Source organism: Anomaloglossus baeobatrachus, chromosome 10 (assembly GCF_048569485.1).
Source record: "Anomaloglossus baeobatrachus isolate aAnoBae1 chromosome 10, aAnoBae1.hap1, whole genome shotgun sequence".
Lineage (NCBI taxonomy): Eukaryota > Metazoa > Chordata > Amphibia > Anura > Aromobatidae > Anomaloglossus > Anomaloglossus baeobatrachus.
The window spans coordinates 34,572,489-34,595,390 of record NC_134362.1 but is presented as its reverse complement, the minus strand read 5'-3'; the positions used below and the strand labels follow the sequence as shown (position 1 = coordinate 34,595,390).

General features: G+C 43.5%; 1 protein-coding gene across 2 annotated transcripts in view; it reads right to left on the bottom strand.

The window, feature by feature from the left end:
• Nucleotides 1-22,902, bottom strand: part of IRAG1 (inositol 1,4,5-triphosphate receptor associated 1) — a 126,358-nt gene that overhangs the window by 43,115 nt on the left and 60,341 nt on the right. For both annotated transcript variants that reach the window (XM_075325801.1, XM_075325802.1), the window contains 7 exons: nt 22,288-22,451; nt 18,021-18,115; nt 15,178-15,254; nt 11,712-11,888; nt 11,528-11,605; nt 6,543-6,592; nt 1,595-2,167 (listed from right to left, as the gene is read on the bottom strand). In XM_075325801.1, the coding sequence (XP_075181916.1) occupies nt 1,595-2,167; nt 6,543-6,592; nt 11,528-11,605; nt 11,712-11,888; nt 15,178-15,254; nt 18,021-18,115; nt 22,288-22,371 (1,134 nt within the window). In that variant the 5' untranslated portion in view covers nt 22,372-22,451. The remainder of the gene's footprint in view (nt 1-1,594; nt 2,168-6,542; nt 6,593-11,527; nt 11,606-11,711; nt 11,889-15,177; nt 15,255-18,020; nt 18,116-22,287; nt 22,452-22,902) is intronic.

The following is a 22,902-nucleotide window of genomic DNA, read 5'->3' as shown; positions in this document are numbered from 1 at the left end:
GAAAGAGGCCACAGGCGGAGTTCAACAGTCTTTTTACAGAGGTTTCAGAGCAGAAACTGATCAAAACATTTCTTCTTTTTGGAGGATATTTGAGTTTCTGAAGAGGATTTGGATAGTTTGTACTCCGTTTTTGCTGCAAAACCGCCTCGAGAAACACAGTGTGCACAGAGCCTTAAAGAGTTTGTATCAAGAATAGACGTTATCCCTTATCCATAATATGTATGGGCCGCTTGCTGGTTAGCACTGCTATATTGCAGCGCTGGGGTCCTGGGTTCATATCCCACCAAGGAGAACATCTGAAAGGAGATTGTATGTTCCCAATGTATCTTTGTGGGTTTCCTTCGGAACGCCAGAGAAATACTGGTAGGTTCCTAGAGGGGTGCAGTGATCAGAACTGTGCCTAGTAATGAGTTGGGCTACTGTGTGTCCATCACAACACCAGGACAGATATCACCTAAAGGTAAACATCAAGGTTTCTGTTCAATGTCAGCAAGCTGAGATACTGATTTTGGAAAATCGTAGAACTTTATAATGAATAATTCTGCACTTTCCTAATTAATTATCATTTCCAAGATCTCTGCCTGCTGCTTGGGGGCTTAAATCCCCAAAAGACCTAATATTTCCCCACCACGAAAGGTTGGTTATAATCAGGGATGATCGAATACCTCAAATATTCGGCTTCGCGAATATTTTCCGAATAGGTCGCCGCTATGCGAATATTCGATGCGCAATGTAAGTCTATGGGAAGCCTGAATAGTTCCGATTAGTTGTTATTCGGGTTTCCCATAGACTTACATTGCGCATCGAATATTCGCGAATAGTCGAATAGCGACGACCTTTTCGGAAAATATTCGCGAAGCCGAATATTTGAGGTATTCGATCATCCCTAGTTATAATATAGCCACAAACTAAAAACCCTGTTGACCTGATACGGAGGAGTGCTGATTTAGTGACCATGTCACTTGGACAGGTCTAGAACAAGTGGTCCCATTCACTGACAGCAAGCGGTGATCTTGAAAATGGTGAGGAATTAACACACAAAGGGAATGACCCATTAAACCGTTTGTGCCAAAAAACCCGGAGCAAGGAACATTTTGAAGATGTTTGCAGAATTTAAAGTTGCAAAAAGAATGTGCAACTTTCGGCTTTCTTCGGTCGGTTGTGCCAAATTTTTATAAATTGGTCAAAGGTTGGACGTCGAACAGATTAATTATCATTTGGACCACAAAATATTGTGAAGGCAAAGAGAAGACACTTATAAAACCCTGCAAGTGATGATTCGGGCCAAAGGCCATTGTAAAGTTGCAGATGTTTTCATTATGGCTGGAGTCACACTTGTGAGAGACTCGCGCGAGTCTCGCATCGCATCACCCGGCACGGCCTGATGCTCTCCGGACAGGAGCTTCTAGAAATACATGCTGCCATCCCGCTCCTGTCTGGGGAGTGTGCGGCCATGCCGGGTGATGCGATGCGAGACTAGCGCAAGTCTCTCACAAGTGTGATTCTGGCCTATGGGATGATTGCGCGTAGTGGAATTCCTTCGAGGTGGGTATTGACTCTGATGGGCACACATGGTGGACTGGTGGTCACTTACCTCCCTCAGTTTGGTCAGCTTCTGAAGTCGCACGGGTTGAATATGAAAATCCTTCAGCCCTGGGAATTTGGACAGTTTATTGTTACTTGTATCATAATTGGAAGCAATGTCTTTTTCAGGTGACTCTAAACTGGACTTAGTTCTCTGCTCTGGTGCCACGCTGTCCCAGGAGAGGGCCCTCAGGAGCGGGGGCCGGTTCCCAGCTGTCAGATGTTCCAACCGGGACACAAACTTGGAGTCAACAGGAACTTGAGGTGACCCCGGGAATTGGAACGCGACATTGGAAACGCCCAGTCCCTCCAAGGTGCCTCCTCGTGACGGGTCACCCGGCTTCTTCAGGATGGATTTCTGGAGCTCGTGCTCTGGACCAATTCTGGTAGAAGGTTTAGAGATATCAGGGGCCGGTGATTTATATGTGCCGCTTGCGTGTTTCAGGGGGTCAAAATTTTCCTTCTGTTCATAAAGGGTCTCTTTGGAGGCTGCTGTAAGACTGTGAGGACGCGGGGTGAGCCGGCCCTGGGAAATCTTCCGCTGGTCGTTCTGCTTTCGATCCGTCAATCCCTTTGTTGTATTCTAGAACAATGGGAATTATTAAAATGGTATACAGGACTGGTAATGAGAGAGATAATCTGTGTGTACAGGGCAAAGAAAAATCCCTAATGCAATCTTATATCTTGCAATGACTGGATTCTTAATGTTATCAATAAGAGACATGATATTTTAGAGGACTAATATGTAATGTCCATGTTCTCCTGAATCCGGCGTTGTTTTTCTTTTGTTCCTGTGCCTCTCTATTCCTGAGATATGGCCCCCTGTTTGCTGAAAATAAATCTAGCCTTTTTAGCCAATGGGGCATGTTCCTTATGGACACGCCCATGCATAAGTGTTGATGATCACACCCACTTGGCCAACTAGACTCGATTGATATACAAGGAAGAAGGAGCCATATCTTAGCATCGGAGAGGAGCAGAAACGAGAGAGAAACAGCGCCGGATTCAGGAGAACGGAGAGAACACATCTTTCTCCTGTCTTGGACTCACCTACACTTATACAATTCGCCAACCCCTCAGCTGTGGACTAGTTCAGGAAGGGTTTTCAGCAAAACTTGAGTGCCGGAGCCCAAAAGTCTTGAAAACAGTGAGAAGACACAAAGGGAACATCAAGAATGGCCAAAAGCCGATGGAGCAAGATGTGTCCGACATCAGTAAATTTGGCACAGTTTAGGGTCATCGTATAAGAGCACAATAATTGCAAACATGCCCTTTACTACAAATTGTATGACTTGGTGTATGGTGCATACTATACACAGTATATACTATAATACTATATATGATAAGTTCTGCAAACTTTATACACTTGCGACTGGACAACGGCCCCGGAGCCTGAGTTGCACGATGGTCTACTTTTTACTTTGCCGTATACCTAAGTTGAGGTGGTTGGCAAATTTTACATCGCCATATATTCTGCTTTATTGCACACTTCAGGCTGGATCGTTAATCAAATTAGTTTATTTAAATAAAAAATCACAGATATCTGAGAAATAGAAAAGTGTAGAAGAGAATCCTGCATGAAGCAACTTGAAGTGTCACCTGTTCCTTTATTCATCCTCCTTTAGGCATTTGCACCTTTCCGGCAACTGGATTAAGTTCTGAGCACGGTCCTGTGACTATACAGTGACAAGTAAAGGTTTGGGCACCTGCGCTCAAAATTGCTGTTATTGTGACCAGTGAAGCAAATTGAAGATGAAATGATCTCTAAAAGGAAAATGGGCTGATGCAAAAGTTTGGGTTCCCTGCATGGTTAGTAACTAGTATCTCTCCCTTTGCCAAGTATCACAGCTTGTTAAAGCTTTTTGTAGCAGCCAAGAGACTTTCAATTCTTGTTTGAGGCATTCGCATTCATTCTTTCTTGGAGACGTCTTCCAGTTCTGTGAGATTCCTGGCTTGTCTTGCATCCACTGCTCTTCCTTGGAGACGTCTTCCAGTTCTGTGAGATTCCTGGCTCGTCTTGCATCCACTGCTCTTCCTTGGAGATGTCTTCCAGTTCTGTGAGATTCTGGGCTTGTCTTGCATCCACTGCTCTTCCTTGGAGATGTCTTCCAGTTCTGTGAGATTCCTGGGTCGTCTTGCATGCAATGCTCTTCCTTGGAGACGACTTCCAGTTCTGTGAGATTCCTGGCTCGTCTTGCATCCACTGCTCTTCCTTGGAGACGTCTTCCAGTTCTGTGAGATTCTGGGCTTGTCTTGCATCCACTGCTCTTCCTTGAAGATGTCTTCCAGTTCTGTGAGATTCCTGGGTTGTCTTGCATGCAATGCAGATCCTTGGAGACGACTTCCAGTTCTGTGAGATTCCTGGCTCTTCTTGCATGCACTACTCTTCCTTGGAGATGTCTTCCAGTTCTGTGAGATTCCTGGCTGGTCTTGCATGCACTGCTCTTCCTTGGAGACGTCTTCCAGTTCTGTGAGATTCCGGGCTCATCTTACATGCACTGCTCTTCCTTGGAGACGTCTTCCAGTTCTGTGAGATTCCTGGCTCATCTTGCATGCACTGCTCTTCCTTGGAGACGTCTTCCAGTTCTGTGAGATTCCTGTCTCGTCTTGCATGCACTGCTCTTCCTTGGAGATGTCTTCCAGTTCTGTGAGATTCCTGGCTCGTCTTGCATGCACTGCTCTTCCTTGGAGACGTCTTCCAGTTCTTTGAGATTCCTGGCTCGTCTTGCATGCAGTGCTCTTACTTGGAGACATCTTCCAGTTGTGTAAGATTCCTGGCTTGTCTTGCTTGCATTGCCCTCTCTTGGAGATGTCTTCCAATTCTGTGAGATTTCTGGCTTGTCTTCCAGTTTTGTGAGATACCTGGCTCTCCTTGCATGCACTGCTCTTTTGAGGTCTAACCACAGATTTCCAATGATGTTCAGATCAGGAGACTGTGAGGCCATTGTACAACCTTTAGCTTGCGCCTTTTGAGGTCGTCGATTATAGATTTTGACATGTGTTTAGGATCATTATCCATTTGTAGAAGCCATCTTGTTTTCAACTTCAGCTTTTTTAAATATTGTGTTATGTTGCATCAAGAATTTGAAGAAATGTCATCATTTTCTCTACCTGTGAAATGTTATTTGTGCCACTGACTGCAACACAACCCCAAAGCATAATTGATCCACCCCCATGCTTAATGGTTGACGAGATATTCTTTTCCTGAAATTCTGTTACCTTTTTTCTCCACATATACCTTTGATCATTGTAGCCAAAGACTTCCATTTTAACCTCATTGGTCCACAGGACTGGTTTCCAAAATGCATTAGGCTTGTTTAGATGTTCTTTTGCACAATTCTGATGCTGAATTTTATTGTGAGGACGGAAGAGAGGTTTTCTTCTGATGACTCTTCCATGAAGGCCATCTTTGTGCAGGTGTCTCTGAATAGTAGAACAATGTACCACAATTCCAGAGTCTGCTAAATCTTCCTGAAGGTCTTTTGCAGTCAGGCAGGGGTTCCGATTTGCCTCTCCAGCAATCCTACAAGCAGCTCTCACAGAAATTTAGCTGTAGAAAAGCTGAAGTTGAACAGAGGATAGCTTCTATAAATGAGTAATGATCCTAAACACACATCAAAATCCACAATAGACCACCTCAATAGGCGCAAGCTGAAGTTTTTACAATGGACCTCACAGTCCACTGATCTGAACATCATTGAAAATCTGTGGCTAGACCGCAAAAGAGCAGTGCACGAAAGGTGAGCCAGGAATCTCACAGAACTGGAAGATGTCTCCAAGGAAGAGCAGTTCATGCAAGATGAGCCAGGAATCTCATAGACCTGGGAGATTTTTTCAAGGAATAACAGTGTATGCAAGACGATCCAAGAATCTCACAGAACGGGAAGAGTTTTCCAAGGAAGAGCAGTGCATGCAAGACGAGCCAGGAATCTCACAGAATGGGAAAACTTTTACAAGGAAGAGCAGTGCATGCAAGACGAGCCAGGAATCTCACAGAACGGGAAGACTTTTACAAGGAAGAGTGGTGCATGCAAGACAAGCCAGGAATCTCACAGAACGGGAAGACTTTTACAAGGAAGAGTGGTGCATGCAAGACAAGCCAGGAATCTCACAGAACTGGAAGACTTTTACAAGGAAGAGCAGTGCATGCAAGACAAGCCAGGAATCTCACAGAACGGGAAGACTTTTACAAGGAAGAGCAGTGCATGCAAGACGAGCCAGGAATCTCACAGAACGGGAAGACTTTTACAAAGAAGAGTGGTGCATGCAAGACAAGCCAGGAATCTCACAGAACTGGAAGACTTTTACAAGGAAGAGCAGTGCATGCAGGAAGAGCCAGGAATCTCATAGAAAGGAAAGACTTTTACAAGGAAGAGCAGTGCATTCAAGACGAGCCAGGAATCTCATAGAAAGGAAAGACTTTTACAAGGAAGAGCAGTGCATTCAAGACGAGCCAGGAATCTCACAGAACTGGAAGTCGTCTCCAAGGAAGAATGGATGAAAATCCCTCAAACAAGAATTGAAAGACTCTTGGCTGCTGCAAAAAGCATTTACAAGCTTTGATATTTGCCAAAGAGTGTGCTACTAGGTACTAACGATGCAGGGTGCCAACATTTTTGCACCTGCTCATTTTCCTTTTTTGTTAATTTTAAAATGTAAAACATGAAAATATATATTTTTTTTGCTTAAAATACAAGGGAAATGTGTGGTCTTTAATCCTATGCCTTTTAGAGATTATTTAATTTTCAACTTTCTTACCTGTTTACAATAACAGTAATTTTGACCAGGGGTGCCCAAACTTTTGCATGCCACTATACCTACGCCAAATAGTAAGGCGCAGATCAAATTCCCAGATATTGTTGGAGCTCTTCCCTGTCCATTATGTTTTAAGCCATAAAGTCTTGGAACATGCGACAATCTGAATATTTCTATGGCTGTACAGTATTGTGCCGACTTACCTGCAGTAATGTTGCAGCTGTAGGGAAGACATTGGGATACGGATCAGGCCCTGTACACACAAAGGTTTATGAGTGTAATTAATACAACAATTGATTAACAGTGCTGCAAAAAAAATGTGCGCTCTAAGCATATGTGCACACAGAGTCTTTTCGACACCGGTATATCCATATCGTCTTTGCTCCAGGAAAACGCCGGTGGTGGTGTTTCTCCTGAAGCGTCTTCTTTGACGTCTTTTGCGTCAAGTTTTGCAGCAGTTTTCGAAGCCGCCAAGAATGAGCCGGTCATTTCTTTTAGCCGCTTCACGGTTAAAAAGGGACAAAAGACGAAACATCTGTGTGGAGACACGGGGGTCAGTGGGTGCTCTCTTGTGGAGACACGGGGGTCAGTGGGTGCTCTCTTGTGGAGACACGGGGCTCAGTGGGTGCTCTCGTCCGCTGGCCCGCCCGCCTTTAGAAAGACAGCGTGGCCCAGGGCTCATCCCAACTGAACGCCCGACCTCCTTAACCGTGGGCGGAACACTACTCAGACAACACAGGGTGAGGGAATCACAATATTAAGACTTTATTGGATCCCCAAACAATTAACGGCACATAGCACATAACCAACAAAATCATAGAATGTAACCGGCAACAGTTTCTCACCCTTCCGCTGGCTCACCAGGGATTAGTTTCTCACCCTTCCGCTGGCTCATTAGGCATGATTGTCCGTGCCTTAGAGCTTCCAGGGCTACTTACCCCAATCCAGCAGCACCCCGCTTTCGGTGGGCACCCACCGAGAATGGGATAACGCCAGATTTAGGAAGCTGGCTGAGGACCACAAAGCCTTTAGTCATGTGACTGGATTGTCCCGAGCTGGATTCCTTCCTTAGGTAGTCCTTGATATCTCAGCCGAATCCTTTCATCCGATGCTGAAGTCCATGTAGTATTCTAATCCAGGTTCGGCTATGGCTTGCCAATCGGATCCGCAGATCCTAGATTGGTATCATGTAGCAAGAGTCTACCTGGGCAATGGACAATCCTCTTTCTTATACCCCTGAGCTCTCCATACAGACCACTGGGATCTTCACGATTGGTGGATAAGATTGGGCTCATATTCGCTAGATCTCAAGCCATATACAAAATATCCCTAGTAGTAATGGTCTCTGGCAGAGACAAGGGAGAGACCGCTAAGTTACATTGCATCTAGCAATACACATAGTAACACAATGGAGGTTCGCACAATTGATTTGTCTGGGTATCTGACCTTCACTGGCCAAGGCAATTACATGAGTCAAGAAGAACTTTAACAATAACCTTCTGAGTCAAAAACAATGAGGGTTTATCCCCAGTCCATAAACAAAATATCTTCATGTCCGGCTGAATGTTAAGAAACTTAACTCATGCAAGGCACTGACAGAGTCCATGTCGTCATAATCTGCACAGCAAGTCGTTTTGATATTGCTGTGCAGATGTTCTTTTTTTTGCACTTATGTTGACTCTTTTTCAGGTGGTTTTCAGGCGAAATTCTGAAAAAGAGGCACATGCCCTAAAGGTCAGTGGCCATGTTAGCCCTTTTCTGTGTTTTCCTTTTGGCTGGCACATTGACGTTCATTCTAGATGACTCTCCTCTTTGGACGCCTTCATGGTGGGTGCCGGAGGAGGTGACCGTGTAGCAGCTCGTTCGTTATGTTAGCACTCAGGGCGCCCTCTTTTCCAGATTACTGAGCGTTCCTTCTGTCTCACCGCTCTGGATACCTAATATAGTCACAATGGAGCGGCTGATTCTCAGCACGACACTAAATGCTGAAATGTGAAACAAGTGAAAGAGCAAAAAATCCAGTGTATCTGGCAGCGAGCGCCGAAACGTGGAATTCGGAGAGAACAATGTTTCCTCATTTATGTGAACTATTATTAGTCTGTCATTTATGGAGATTTACGTGGAGAGGGGAAATTAGCAGATAATTGAAATCACCAAGTAACAGGGTAAATAGAGCCATTACAGATCAAGGAGAAGCCGTCATCAAGACCAAGACCCTAATAAAGAGAAGCGGAGATGATCATTGTAACTATGGAACTTCATGTATACTGGAGATGGCCATGTCACAGAATCGGGAGTATGCCCACCCACTCCCCTTTTGCTGATGGCCATTTCACAGTATCAGGAGTATGCCCACCCATTCCTCTTTTGCTGATGGCCATTTCACAGTATCGGGAGTATGCCCACCCACTCCCCTTTTGCTGATGGCCATTTCACATAATCGGGATTATGCCCACCCATTCCCCTTTTGCTGATGGCCATTTCACATAATCGGGAGTATGCCCACCCATTCCACTTTTGCTAATGGCCATTTCACATAATCGGGAGTATGCCCACCCATTCCCCTTTTGCTAATGGCCATTTCACAGAATCGGGAGTATGCCCACCCATTCCCCTTTTGCTGACGGCCATTTCACATAATCGGGATTATGCCCACCCATTCCCCTTTTGCTGATGGCCATTTCACATAATCGGGAGTATGCCCACCCATTCCACTTTTGCTAATGGCCATTTCACATAATCGGGAGTATGCCCACCCATTCCCCTTTTGCTAATGGCCATTTCACAGAATCGGGAGTATGCCCACCCATTCCCCTTTTGCTGATGGCTATTTCACAGAATCGGGAGTATGCCCACCCATTCCCCTTTTGCTGATGGCCATTTCACAGAATCGGGAGTATGCCCACCCATTCCCCTTTGCTGATGGCCATTTCACAGAATCGGGAGTATGCCCATCCATTCCCCTTTTGCTAATGGATATTTCACAGAATCGGGAGTATGCCCACCCATTCCCCTTTTGCTTATGGCTATTTCACAGAATCGGGAGTATGCCCACCCATTCCCCTTTTGCTGATGGCTATTTCACAGAATCGGGAGTATGCCCACCCATTCCCCTTTTGCTGATGGCTATTTCAAAGAATCGGGAGTATGCCCACCCATTCCCCTTTGCTGATGGCCATTTCACAGAATCGGGAGTATGCCCATCCATTCCCCTTTTGCTGATGACCATTTCTCAGAATCAGGAGTATGCCCACCCATTCCCCTTTTGCTGATGGCTATTTCACAGAATCGGGAGTATGCCCACCCATTCCCCTTTTGCTAATGGCCATTTCACAGAATCGGGAGTATGCCCACCCATTCCCCTTTTGCTGATGACCATTTCTCAGAATCGGGAGTATGCCCACCCATTCCCCTTTTGCTGATGACCATTTCTCAGAATCAGGAGTATGCCCACCCATTCCCCTTTTGCTAATGGCCATTTCACAGAATCGGGAGTATGCCCACCCATTCCCCTTTTGCTTATGGCTATTTCACAGAATCGGGAGTATGCCCACCCATTCCCCTTTTGCTGATGGCTATTTCAAAGAATCGGGAGTATGCCCACCCATTCCCCTTTGCTGATGGCCATTTCACAGAATCGGGAGTATGCCCACCCATTCCCCTTTTGCTGATGACCATTTCTCAGAATCAGGAGTATGCCCACCCATTCCCCTTTTGCTGATGGCCATATCACAGAATCGGGAGTATGCCCACCCATTCCCCTTTTGCTGATGGCCATATCACAGAATCAGGAGTATGCCCACCCATTCCCCTTTTGCTGATGGCCATATCACAGAATCGGGAGTATGCCCACCCATTACCCTTTTGCTGATGGCCATATCACAGAATCGGGAGTATGCCCACCCATTCCCCTTTTGCTGATGGCCATATCACAGAATCGGGAGTATGCCCACCCATTCCCCTTTTGCTGATGGCCATATCACAGAATCGGGAGTATGCCCACCCATTCCCCTTTTGCTGATGGCCATATCACAGAATCGGGAGTATGCCCACCCATTCCCCTTTTGCTGATGACCATTTCTCAGAATCAGGAGTATGCCCACCCATTCCTCTTTTGCTGATGGCTATTTCACAGTATCGGGAGTATGCCCACCCATTCCACTTTTGCTGATGGCTATTTCACAGTATCGGGAGTATGCCCACCCATTCCTCTTTTGCTGATGACCATTTCTCAGAATCGGGAGTATGCCCACCCATTCCTCTTTTGCTGATGACCATTTCTCAGAATCAGGAGTATGCCCACCCATTCCTCTTTTGCTGATGGCTATTTCACAGAATCGGGAGTATGCCCACCCATTCCACTTTTGCTGATGGCTATTTCACAGTATCGGGAGTATGCCCACCCATTCCACTTTTGCTGATGGCTATTTCACAGTATCGGGAGTATGCCCATCCATTCCACTTTTGCTGATGGCCATTTCACAGAATCAGAAGTATGCCCACCCATTCCTCTTTTGCTGATGGCCATTTCACAGTATCGGGAGTATGCTCACCCATTCCACTTTTGCTAATGGCCATTTCACAGTATCGGGAGTATGTCCACCCATTCCCATTTTGCTGATGGCCATTTCACATAATCGGTAGTATGCCCACTCATTCCCATTTTGTTGAATTAATCTGTATCTGCGTCCTTAGGGTGCAGATACAACAGAAGATATTAGTCGCTTTCGGGGGAAAGGGAAGACTTTGTAATACAGATGTTGGCAATTTTTACAGTCCAGACTCGATGCTGAGAGATTATGCTTCTATGACAGTACCACTGAAAGCCACATCAAGAACAGTTCCTAGCATTTACAGTGCCACCTATAATTGTGCCTTCCAGTTACGGTGCCCAGAAAAGTTCACACCATCCATAGTGCCCCATAGCTTTGCTTCATACAACGGTAAGACATTCAAAGGCATCACAAGAGTTCTTGGGCCTAATGGCAAAGTCAAGAATGGACCCCTGCCTTGTATATGGTAATGTGAAGTATTGCAAAGAGTAGTGAAGCAGCCAAAGGATGTAATGTGCCCTGTATAAGATAATCTGCTCAGAGGCGAACCCACTTAGTACAGTGCCATAATCTTTGGTACCAATCCAAAGAATCCAATTCCCAACAATTCATGAGTATTTGATAGCTTTCTGTACCTGGTGCTGCCGGAAAGGTGAAGGAGTTGCTCCGGGATGGCACTGGAGACACTTTGGGGCTCGGGGATGGGGAAGAGACTGGAAAGAAAGAGATAAAAGAAAGTCTTGTTAGGGTGACGTCGTCCAAGTACTGTACCATTGGGAGGTCTTAAGTACATAAACCAACCCCCCGTATTACACAAACCACTTGTGGGCGAGTCAGAGAGGCTGCATCTCGAGCGTCGTCCCCGTCGGGTTAGGAATTTCTCACTGACTTTTTTAGCCTCTTCCAATAACTGCAGGTTTTTCTTTTTGTCCTCCTCTGATATCCTAAGGTCGGGTAGACTGCCATGGACCAGATCGATCAAATGGCCATTGTTATCTGAAGGAGAAGAGTGTTTGCTGTCAGTAGCACTAAAGTCTACTCTATCTGTTTACAGGGACACAAAGCTGAATATATCAAGATATTAACATATCCTCCAAACTTTAGCAATGATGGCTGCAAGAATGTTCATAATTAAAGGGGTTCCCATAAAAGTTTTTATCCTCTTAAAATATTGAAATCATCATATTATATAGCACTGTGTTCTTACAATTGCTTATTTTGCCGTACTACCCAGTAAATTCTTCTGTTTTCCATTACATTACGTGATTAAAAACAGACTAGCTGAATCCTTCTACACTTCCTGCTTCTATGTAGTTAGAATGATTCAGCTAGTCTGTTTTTATTCATGTGATGTCAAAAACCTAATGGAAAACAATAATTAACTTTGTAGAAAGGCAATGTGAGAAATTTTAAGAACACAGAGCTCATTTTGCCCTACTATCCAGTTAATTCTTCTGTTTTCTATTAGGTCTATGACATTACGTGATTAAAAACAGATTAGCTGAATCCTTTTAAGCTTTATATAGAAACAGGAATTGTCTTTTCTCTGCATGAATCATCATTAGAGCTACATATCTAGGTCACTAAATGCACTTTGTAGTTCTAATGATGACGCATGCAGGGAAAATACACTTCCTGCTTCTACGTAGTTAGAATGATTCAGCTAGTCTGTTTTTATTCACGTGATGTCAAAAACCTAATGGAAAACAATAATTAACTTGGTAGATGGGCAAGATGAGAAATTTTAAGAACACAGAGCTCATTTTGCCCTACTACCCAGTTAATTCTTCTGTTTTCTATTAGGTCTATGACATTACATGATTAAAAACAGACTAGCTGAATCCTTCTAAGCTTTATATAGAAACAGGAATTGTCTTTTCTCTGCATGAATCATCATTAGAGCTACAAATCTAGGTCACTAAATACACTTTGTAGTTCTAATGATGATGCATGCAGGGAAAAGAGACTTCCTGCTTTTACGTAGTTAGAAGGATTCAGCTAGTCTGTTTTTATTCACATGATGTCATAAACTTAATGGAAAACAGAAGAATTAATTGAGTAGAAGGGCAAAAGGAGTAATTCTAAGTACACAGTGCTATATAATATGAGTGCAATATATTAAGAGGATAAAAACTTTGATAGAAGCGTGTCTTTAACAGTGTTGGTTATTATGTTGCTGCGTATGTAAAATTTAGCGTCCATGAAGTTCTTTACAAAATTTCTCTAATTTTGCTCCTAAATTATTGCATTTTAATTGAAAAAACGCAAACACTATTGTTTTATGCAATCCTATTACAAAAAGATGTGTTTGGTGTCGGTGGCTTACATTTTAGGCTAGTCTGCGGCAGATACGTGGATGTGGGGTTTTTTTCAGAATTTTTCCAAATTTGCATTTTATGCATTCATTAAAAGTCTCTTTTTCGTGAATATTATTTGCACCACTTTTTAATGCATTTTATGACACCACTGATAAATCCATGCTCCGCGGCATAGGGAACTGTACCGCCCCCGTGCCAGCAGTCAAGCCACTAGGATCCGAAACTGCGGTGGCTCGAGGGGTCTCCGGACCCTGGGGTTCATGCGGACACTCAAATTCAAAAGAGAGAGGATAGATATGTACAGGGGATGTGTAAGTTCGTGACGCCACCCACGGTGCGTGGTAATGTAGGAGACCACCGCTGCTGTTGGGGAGCCCGGTGGCGGTGGTATAGCAGCAAGGTGTTTAACCCCTCCGTGGGTACAGGGTTTGTGCCCCGGGGCCCGTTGGATTGTTGGTGTTTGGGGTGCCGTTGGGTAGAGGAAAAGGGGGCTTTTCAGCGTACTCACTCAGTCCAAGAATAACAACTCCGACAGCTTGTAAACCAGAATTCTGAGCACCGCTGCAGCCTGGAGGGAGCACGTGTGGATCCGTGCCCTTGGTGTTTCTGTTAACCTGTGGCCTTTCCCGTGGCACCTTCTCACTAGTTGGACCCTCAAGCTTGAGCTTTTCGGATCCCGCTCACCCATATGGATAACGGAGTGAGCTTGCTTTCAGGGTTCACGCGTAGGATTTATTTGGACTGTATTTGGGAAAGTCCTATCCCATCGGTGCACTAGTACCCCGATTTTGGAGCGGGTTGGGAATGAATTATGAAGTCTTCACCCCCGTCGGGTAAATTACCTGGACGCGTGAAGCTACTTCCCGGCCTAGGGTCCACATACCTCGTCGTTCCCTGGCCCCTACCCGGTGATGGCTCAAGGCCGCCGGCTGCCCTCCTCGGCAGTCCGTGCCCCTTGACGCGATCCCCTGCGACCAGGGTTCTAGCTCCTACCAGGCCCAGGCCAACATCTGCCACCTAGTAACTACAGGAGCCCTGCTCCAGACCAGTGACCTCTCCCTCTCGGAGAGTCACCTTCCACCTCCTACTCCTTTCACTCCTGTTTCACTTTTCTGTCACTTTCTCACTTTCCGCTACGAACCCCCCATGTGGGTGACCCTATTCCCTTCAGGCCCCCCAATGGTGTGTCTGGTGGGATCGGTGCAAAGTGTTCCTAGGATTTTGATTGGCTCAGCTGTTAGCAACACCTGAGGACCAGGATCCGTAACCAAGGAGGGTGGATACTGTGCAGAAGGGCAGATTGCACAATACCCTGTGATGACCTGATAGGCCAGGGCGTCACAGAACTTCTGCTCATCACAATGTACGGTGATATGTTAGAAACCACTTTGGGTAATATGAAAAAATGTGTTTTGACAATTTTATGTCATAGAGGTCACAGGGACCACCCTACCCCCAGCGGATGCCAAGTGTGGACCTCTTAGACTTACAGATGAGAAATACTTGACCCTTGGCATTAATTGTATCCAAGGAAGAATGACTTTGTATAGAGGACCCTCCGCTCCCCTCCTTCTGCGGCGTCCGTGTACGCGAGGCTCTTGGCACTTCTGCCGTTGTCACACTGTGATGTTTTGGAGACCGCTGGGGTAAACATTGTGAAGTGTTCCTCTACTGCCGCGGGTGGCATGTCTTGGCAGTCTGTCTGCATATTTTTAGGTGGAAACCCACCCTTAAGGTGTCTGCCAAGACGTAATGACCACACGTACGCCCGGCCACCCATTATTACTGAAGCATCAATTAATGGAGGGGTGAGGTGGAGAACCCAAGTTTAGGTTTGGGTTGGTAAGAAGGTTTCACCTTGTTGAGTACCACCTCCATTCGGCACGCTGGCGCCTGAGTCACGTTATCTCATCTAACGTAAGATAAGAGTGCCGCCATAATCCCCCGAGAACTGTCTACGACCTTACCGACAGATAGCAAGGAGTTTGGCGAGGAGGTGGAGGATCTGGCCTGACGACTCGATCTGAAGGACGGACTGTGAGGCCTGCGGGACAAAGTCAAACAAAAAATCTGCAAATTTAATGTAATATATGTACAGGATAATTGATAAAATATGTAAAACAAAATGGGTTGTCCCTAAAATTGTGCAATATATGGCAATATTATATATGTGTTGTATAGCAGTATTATTTGTTCATTGCATTGCAGTATTATATTGGTTTTGTAGGTGGTATTATATAAGCTCTATGGGCCAGTATCATTAGGGCTCTGTATGGCAGTATTATATGATCATTGCATTGCAGTATTATATTGGTTTTTTAGGTGGTATTATATAAGCTCTATGGGCCAGTATCATTAGGGCTCTGTATGGCAGTACTATATGGCCATTGCATTGCAGTATTATATTGGTTTTGTAGGTGGTATTATATAAGCTCTATGGGCCAGTATCATTAGGGCTCTGTATGGCAGTATTATATGATCATTGCATTGCAGTTTTATATTGGTTTTGTAGGTGGTATTATATAAGCTCTATGGGCCAGTATCATTAGGGCTCTGTATGGCAGTACTATATGGCCATTGCATTGCAGTATTATATTGGTTTTGTAGGTGTTATTACTTTAGCTCTGTGGGCCAGTATTATGAGGGCTCTGTATGACAGTATTATTTGGTCATTAAATAGCAATATTATGTAGGCTCTTTATGATCACATTATTTGTGAGCTATGTGGCTCAATATGGCAGAATTATTTGGTCATTGCATAGCAGCATTATTTAAGCTCTGTATGGTAGTGTTATTTAAGTCATTAAATGGCAGTTTTATGTAGTCTCTGTATGGTGGTATTATTTGTGCACTATGTGGCAGTATTAGTAAGCTCCATATGGCAGCATTACTTGGTAATTGAATGGGCTCCGTTTGGCAGTGTTATTTGCTCATTGCATGGTATTATTATGTAGGCTCTGTATGGCAGTTTTGGTGCACTCTATGGTGGTATTATTTGAGCTCTGTGTAGCAGTATTATTTAGTTAATTGCAGTATTATTTGCTCATGTAAGGCCATGTGCGCACTAGAAACTGACTTTTTCTTAAGGAAAAAACAGACCCTCTGAAAGAATCCTGCACCCGCGGTACAAAAAAACGCACCAAAACCGCAACAAAATCCGCACGCGGTTTTGCAGTGGTTTGGTGCGGATTTGCCGCGGTTTTTCCGCAGGTTGGTCCCTGTAGGTCTTTACCATTATCTATGGCAAGATCCGCAGGTACCTGCGGAAAAGAAGTGACCACATTAATTCCGCAGAAGAAATTCCGCAGGTAAATCCGCGGGTATAAAAAAGCAGTGTGCGCACAGCATTTTTTTATACCCATAGGTTTTGCTTGGGAAGGACTGCAAAAATGTTAGACATTTTCTGCAGCAAATCCGCGGTAAATCCGCAGCGTGCGCACAGGGCCTAATGGTAGTTTTTTAGATGTTCTTGAGCACTTGACAATAGTATTATTTGTTTGTTAAATAACTATATATTTTGCACACTGGATATCAGAATTATGTGGATACTATGTGGTAATATTATTTGATCATTGCATGGTAGTAGTAAGTAGATTCTGTATGGCACTGTTGTTTGAACACTGTACAGTGGTATTTGTGATCTATGTGAACATTTTACGTGGTTAACTGTATGGCAATATTATTTGTTTATTGTATTGTAGTATTATGTATGCTCTTTATTGCAGCAGTATGTGGAAAATGTAAGACAGTCTGAATACCAATGTAATTTGTGCTCAGCATGGCAGTATTATATGCATGTACTATATGGCAGTATTATTTAGTTACTGCATGGAAGCATTATCTGAGACTTCTATAGTGGTATTATTTGATCGCTATACATGGCATTCAGTATATAGATATTGTTTCTGAATTATATGGCAGTATTATTTAGTTACTGCATGGAAGTACTATAGAGACTTCTATAGTGGTATTATTTTATCACTATATGGCATGCAGTATACAGATATTCTTTCTGCATTATATGGCAGCATTATGAGGACAGTATTATTTCGGCATTGTATATTATTCGGAAAAATTCACTAAAGCATTATTTCTTGTTGTTTATGGGGGAATTATATGGTAGTATTATTTTTTTTACTGCATAATGGCATTATGTAGAGACTTGTATATTGGTATTATTCAATCACTGTATGATATACATTGAAAATATGTGTTTGCTCTATGGATATGTGTGTACATTATGGCCGTATTAATTAGTTATATATTATTTGCACACTGTATGGTAGAATTACTGGGACTCCTTGTAGAAGTATTATATGGGCACTATATGGCAGCATTATTTGAACAAAGTGTGGCACTGAAAATTAGGCAGGGTGTTGGTAATTCTTGGATAAACAGTACTATTTTCTGTATGAACCTTTAGGTGTGGAGGAAACGTTCTTTGCTGGAAGCACAATTTATACAATAATAATAATAATTTTATTCATTTATATAGCGCTATTAATTCCACAGCGCTTTACATACATTGGCAATACTGTCCCCATTGGGGCTCACAATCTAGAGTCCCTATCAGTATGTCTTTGAAGTGTGGGAGGAAACCGGAGAACTCGGAGGAAACCCACGCAGACACAGGGAGAACATACAAACTCCTTGCAGATGTTGTCCTTGGTGGGATTTGAACCCAGAACCCCAGCGCTGCAAGACTGCAGTGCTAACCACTGAGCCACCGTGCCGCCCTCAATAAGACATATAAATTAGCACAAGTCGGCCATTGTCTTGGGATGTGATGAGAACAGTAACAGCTGCTTACCGGCTTCTTTCAAGACAGTTTTCCTCTATGGAATTTTCTGTTTCTGGTAGGATTATAGCTGGTGGGACGAAGGTTCTGCCACCGGACGCAACATCCTGCGAATAGGCAAACGGTGCAATACATGACTGATGGAACTGCCGCTAAAATGCTATTAATCATTCCTCACTCTATGGGTAGAATTCTGTAATCTTTGATAATTGTTTATTAATTGCTCTCTCTCTCTCTCTCTCTCTCTCTCTCTATATATATATATATATATATATAAATATATATATATATATATATATATATATACATATATATATATAATTTAAAATTGCACAGTACCACTTCTCCTGTCCTGTATACTGGGTGTAATCCTCAGTATCTGTATTATTCTGTATATACACACGGCACAGTACCACTTCTCCTGTCCTGTATACTGGGTGTTATCCTCAGTATCTGTATTATTCTGTATATATACACTGCACAGTACCACTTCTCCTGTCCTGTATACTGGGTGTAATCCTCAGTCTCTGTATTATTCTGTATATATGCACTGCACAGTACCACTTCTCCTGTCCTGTATACTGGGTGTAATCCTCAGTATCTGTATTATTCTGTATATATACACTGCACAGTACCACTTCTCCTGTCCTGTATACTGGGTGTAATCCTCAGTATCTGTATTATTCTGTATATATACACTGCACAGTACCACTTCTCCTGTCCTGTATACTGGGTGTAATCCTCAGTATCTGTATTATTCTGTATATATACACTGCACAGTGCCACTTCTCCTGTCCTGTATACTGGGTGTAATCCTCAGTATCTGTATTATTCTGTATATATACACACTGCACAGTACCACTTCTCCTGTCCTGTATACTGGGTGTAATCCTCAGTATCTGTATTATTCTGTATATATACACTGCACAGTACCACTTCTCCTGTCCTGTATACTGGGTGTAATCCTCAGTATCTGTATTATTCTGTATATATACACTGCACAGTACCACTTCTCCTGTCCTGTATACTGGGTGTAATCCTCAGTATCTGTATTATTCTGTATATATACACTGCACAGTACCACTCCTCCTGTCCTGTATACTGGGTGTAATTCTTAGTATCTGTATTATTCTATATATATACACTGCACAGTACCACTTCTCCTCTCCTGTATACTGGGCGTAATCCTCAGTATCTGTATTATTCTGTATATACACTGCACAGTACCACTCCTCCTGTCCTGTATACTGGGTGTAATTCTCAGTATCTGTAGTATTCTGTATATATACACTGCACAGTACCACTTCTCCTGTCCTGTATACTGGGCGTAATCCTCAGTATCTGTATTATTCTGTATATATACACTGCACAGTACCACTCCTCCTGTCCTGTATACTGGGTGTAATCCTCAGTATCTGTATTATTCTGTATATATACTGCACAGTACCACTTCTCCTGTCCTGTATACTGGGTGTAATCCTCAGTACCTGTATTATTCTGTATATATACTGCACAGTACCACTTCTGTGCTGCATTCTGGGGGAGGCAGTAGACATTGCCTCTATTCTCTGTGCTGTATAATGGGGAGTGCAGCGGATGTTTTGTTCTATGAAGCCGTGCGCGGCAGAAATTAGGATTGCTGCCAACCTATCACCGCCACCACTGTGATCATGTGATTGGATTTAGTCGCTGGTTATAAAACAACAATTTTAAGCCGTTTCTGAGAATTTCAGCTTTGTTCTATTATTAGCTGCAGAATTTCTCCAAAAAACTAAACTCTCCCAAGGGAGCAAACTGCCGAAAATAATATGAAGATAGAACGATTCATCATCGCAGCCGGCAGCGGAGAATCCTTACATCAGACTTTTTACAGTCGAAGCCAAAAGTTTGGAGCCTGACCCAAATTTTGATTTTCACAACATTTGCTGCTTCATTGTTCTTAGATCTTTACAGTCGGATGTTTCTAGGGACAGTGAAGTGCAATTAGAAACATTTGATACATTTTTAATCTTTTATTGACAAATACATCAAGTTTTTGTAAACACTCCTGCCCCTTCCTTTCCTGGTGAGGGGGGCAGATTAGCTCTTGCTAGGAGTATAGCAAGGCAATAAACTCAGGCATCTCCACCATTAGGGGTCACCCTGAGGATAGGGATTGCCTAGGGTCCTGTTGTCCCTTTTCCCTCGTTATCCTACAGTCACATCATGACAGTCCGCTAGGGGAACTAATAAAAATTCAAAAACAAACACCCTTAAAAATGTTTTTTAAAATAATACAGATAAAAGTTCAAATAAGTTCAAATAATTCCCCTTTTTCCCTTTATAAGTAAATAAATACAAAATAAACAAATGAAGCAGTGTGTTTCGAGTGGTATCTGTAGATCTGGAATAAATTTGCGCCGTCTGTAGCTGAAGGGGGTGCTATAGCTCCAATTTACAGCTCTTTAGATCTCAGTTTCCTGGACCCTGAAGCCCACCAGATACATGAGGTGGCTGTAAGGTCCAGGGTTTCCATGGAACTTATTGTGTTTTCTTGCCCTCGTCCAAGATGGAGTCTTGCCCTTGAACTTTCCGGCTGCCATGCTTATAAGCACTGTTTCGGGATTTATTCCTTGCCTGAGTATTTTGTGCTCTCTCTGGGCTTGCTGCCTCTTGTTAGTTCTGTGCTCCACCTCATTACTGCCCAGCTGACTGCAGTCTACAGTGCACTATCCTGATCCTGGCTGTGGTTCCCTCCCTTCAAGGATTCTAGCACAAGAGCTCTATACTGCTGCACTACCTTGATCTGTAAGAACCAGATTCTCTGTTTATCAGTGTATTTAACCCTGGACTCTATCTGTACGGGCTGTGTGCTGGACTTGTGCGGGACTTTGTCAGCCCTGGAGTACACTGGTAACCAATTGTTTGTTGTGCACACTCCTGCATAGGATTCTAACATTCACTTATTTGTTGGCTGTGTGCACTACTGCATACTATACTGGTCATAACTTCTGGACTTTCTTGCATTAGTGTTGTGTGCACACCTGCAAATAACTTCTGGAGATTCACCACTTGTTTGCTGTGCATATAACTTCTGGACATTCACCACTTGTTTGCTGTGCATATAACTTCTGGACATTCACCACTTGTTTGCTGTGCATATAACTTTTGGACATTCACCACTTATTTGCTGTGCATATAATTTCTGGACATCCGCCTCTTGTTTCCTGTGCATATAATTTCTGGACATTCGCCTCTTGTTTCCTGTGCATATAACTTCTGGACATTTCACCACTTGTTTGCTGTGCATATAACTTCTGGACATTCGCCACTTGTTTGCTGTGCAAATAACTTCTGGACATTCGCCACATGTTTGCTGTGCATATAACTTCTGGACATTCACCACTTGTTTGCTGTTCATATAACTTCTGGACATTCACCACTTCTTTGCTGTGCATATAACTTTTGGACATTCACCACTTATTTGCTGTGCATATAATTTCTGGACATCCGCCTCTTGTTTCCTGTGCATATAATTTCTGGACATTCGCCTCTTGTTTCCTGTGCATATAACTTCTGGACATTTCACCACTTGTTTGCTGTGCATATAACTTCTGGACATTCACCACTTGTTTGCTGTGCATATAACTTCTGGACATTCACCACTTGTTTGCTGTGCATATAACTTCTGGACATTCACCACTTGTTTGCTGTGCATATAACTTCTGGACATTCACCACTTGTTTGCTGTGCATATAACTTCTGGACATTCACCACTTGTTTGCTGTGCATATAACTTCTGGACATTCACCACTTGTTTTCTGTGCGCAATACCGCATATGCTGTCAGGACATTCACATATTAATGCTGTTTGCACTTACATTTAATTTGTAGTTGCCTTCTGTTATGCTCTGTTATTTGCACTGTGTTTATTATTTGTTAATAGAGTATTTACTCAACCCTTGTCTCAGTTTCGTTATATTCCACGCTATCAGATTCCAGAGTATCTACATAATTGTCACAGTGGCTGTCGTTCGGTCGACAGCTATCTCAGCCGGTTCTCCCATACACAGGAGCACTTGCTCAGTTGAGAATTTCTGTATTCTCCATGAGACAGTCACCTAGGGGGCGGCTTTTTATTCCAGGAGATCCAAAGGATCGGTAATCTAAAATCGAACATAATGGATGTTTAGCTCTCACGACTATCAAGTGCCCAGTGCACCCAGACACATTAGGATATTGGCTGAACCAGTCAATATGTTCTGTGCAGATGATCATTATGTAGATATAGGACACTCACCTTCACCAGGGCAGAGGAGGATGGAGGAGGGGAGGGGTGCTGGGCATCTCCACTTTGCTCCGGAACTCCAGGTAATGTGGGCATCCTGGATGGTCACCGGTGACTTGATCGGGCCCCTGTGCTGGGCTGACCATACACAGTCAGGAATTATCATCTGCCGTGAGCTTAAAAAGAAACACATCATTATGTTACATTGTATGTGCTGCGATTATGCACACCGACACTGTAAGCACTATGTAATCAGACATCTGCAACAGTTGACTCTGTTCACACGTCCAATTATCATCCAGATCCAATTTAACAAAAAGGGTGCAAATAAATACCATAGGTTTAAAATGGACCTAAACGGATGACATACTGGATGATTCCGTTCCCATAGACTTCACTGTTAAAAAAATAAACATTCAATTAATATGTGGACGGGGGGGGGGTTGCCCGGACAAAAATGTTTTGAAGGCTGCAGCTAAAAAATCGTCTGTGCCCATTCAAATGAACGGGTCCTGTGTCAGAAAGTTTTACATCCCAAAATGGATCCAAAAGTGCAAATAACTACTGGACATGTGAACGGAGCCTAAGGGTGCTGTATTGTATTATTATCTGAGCACTATCCAAGCA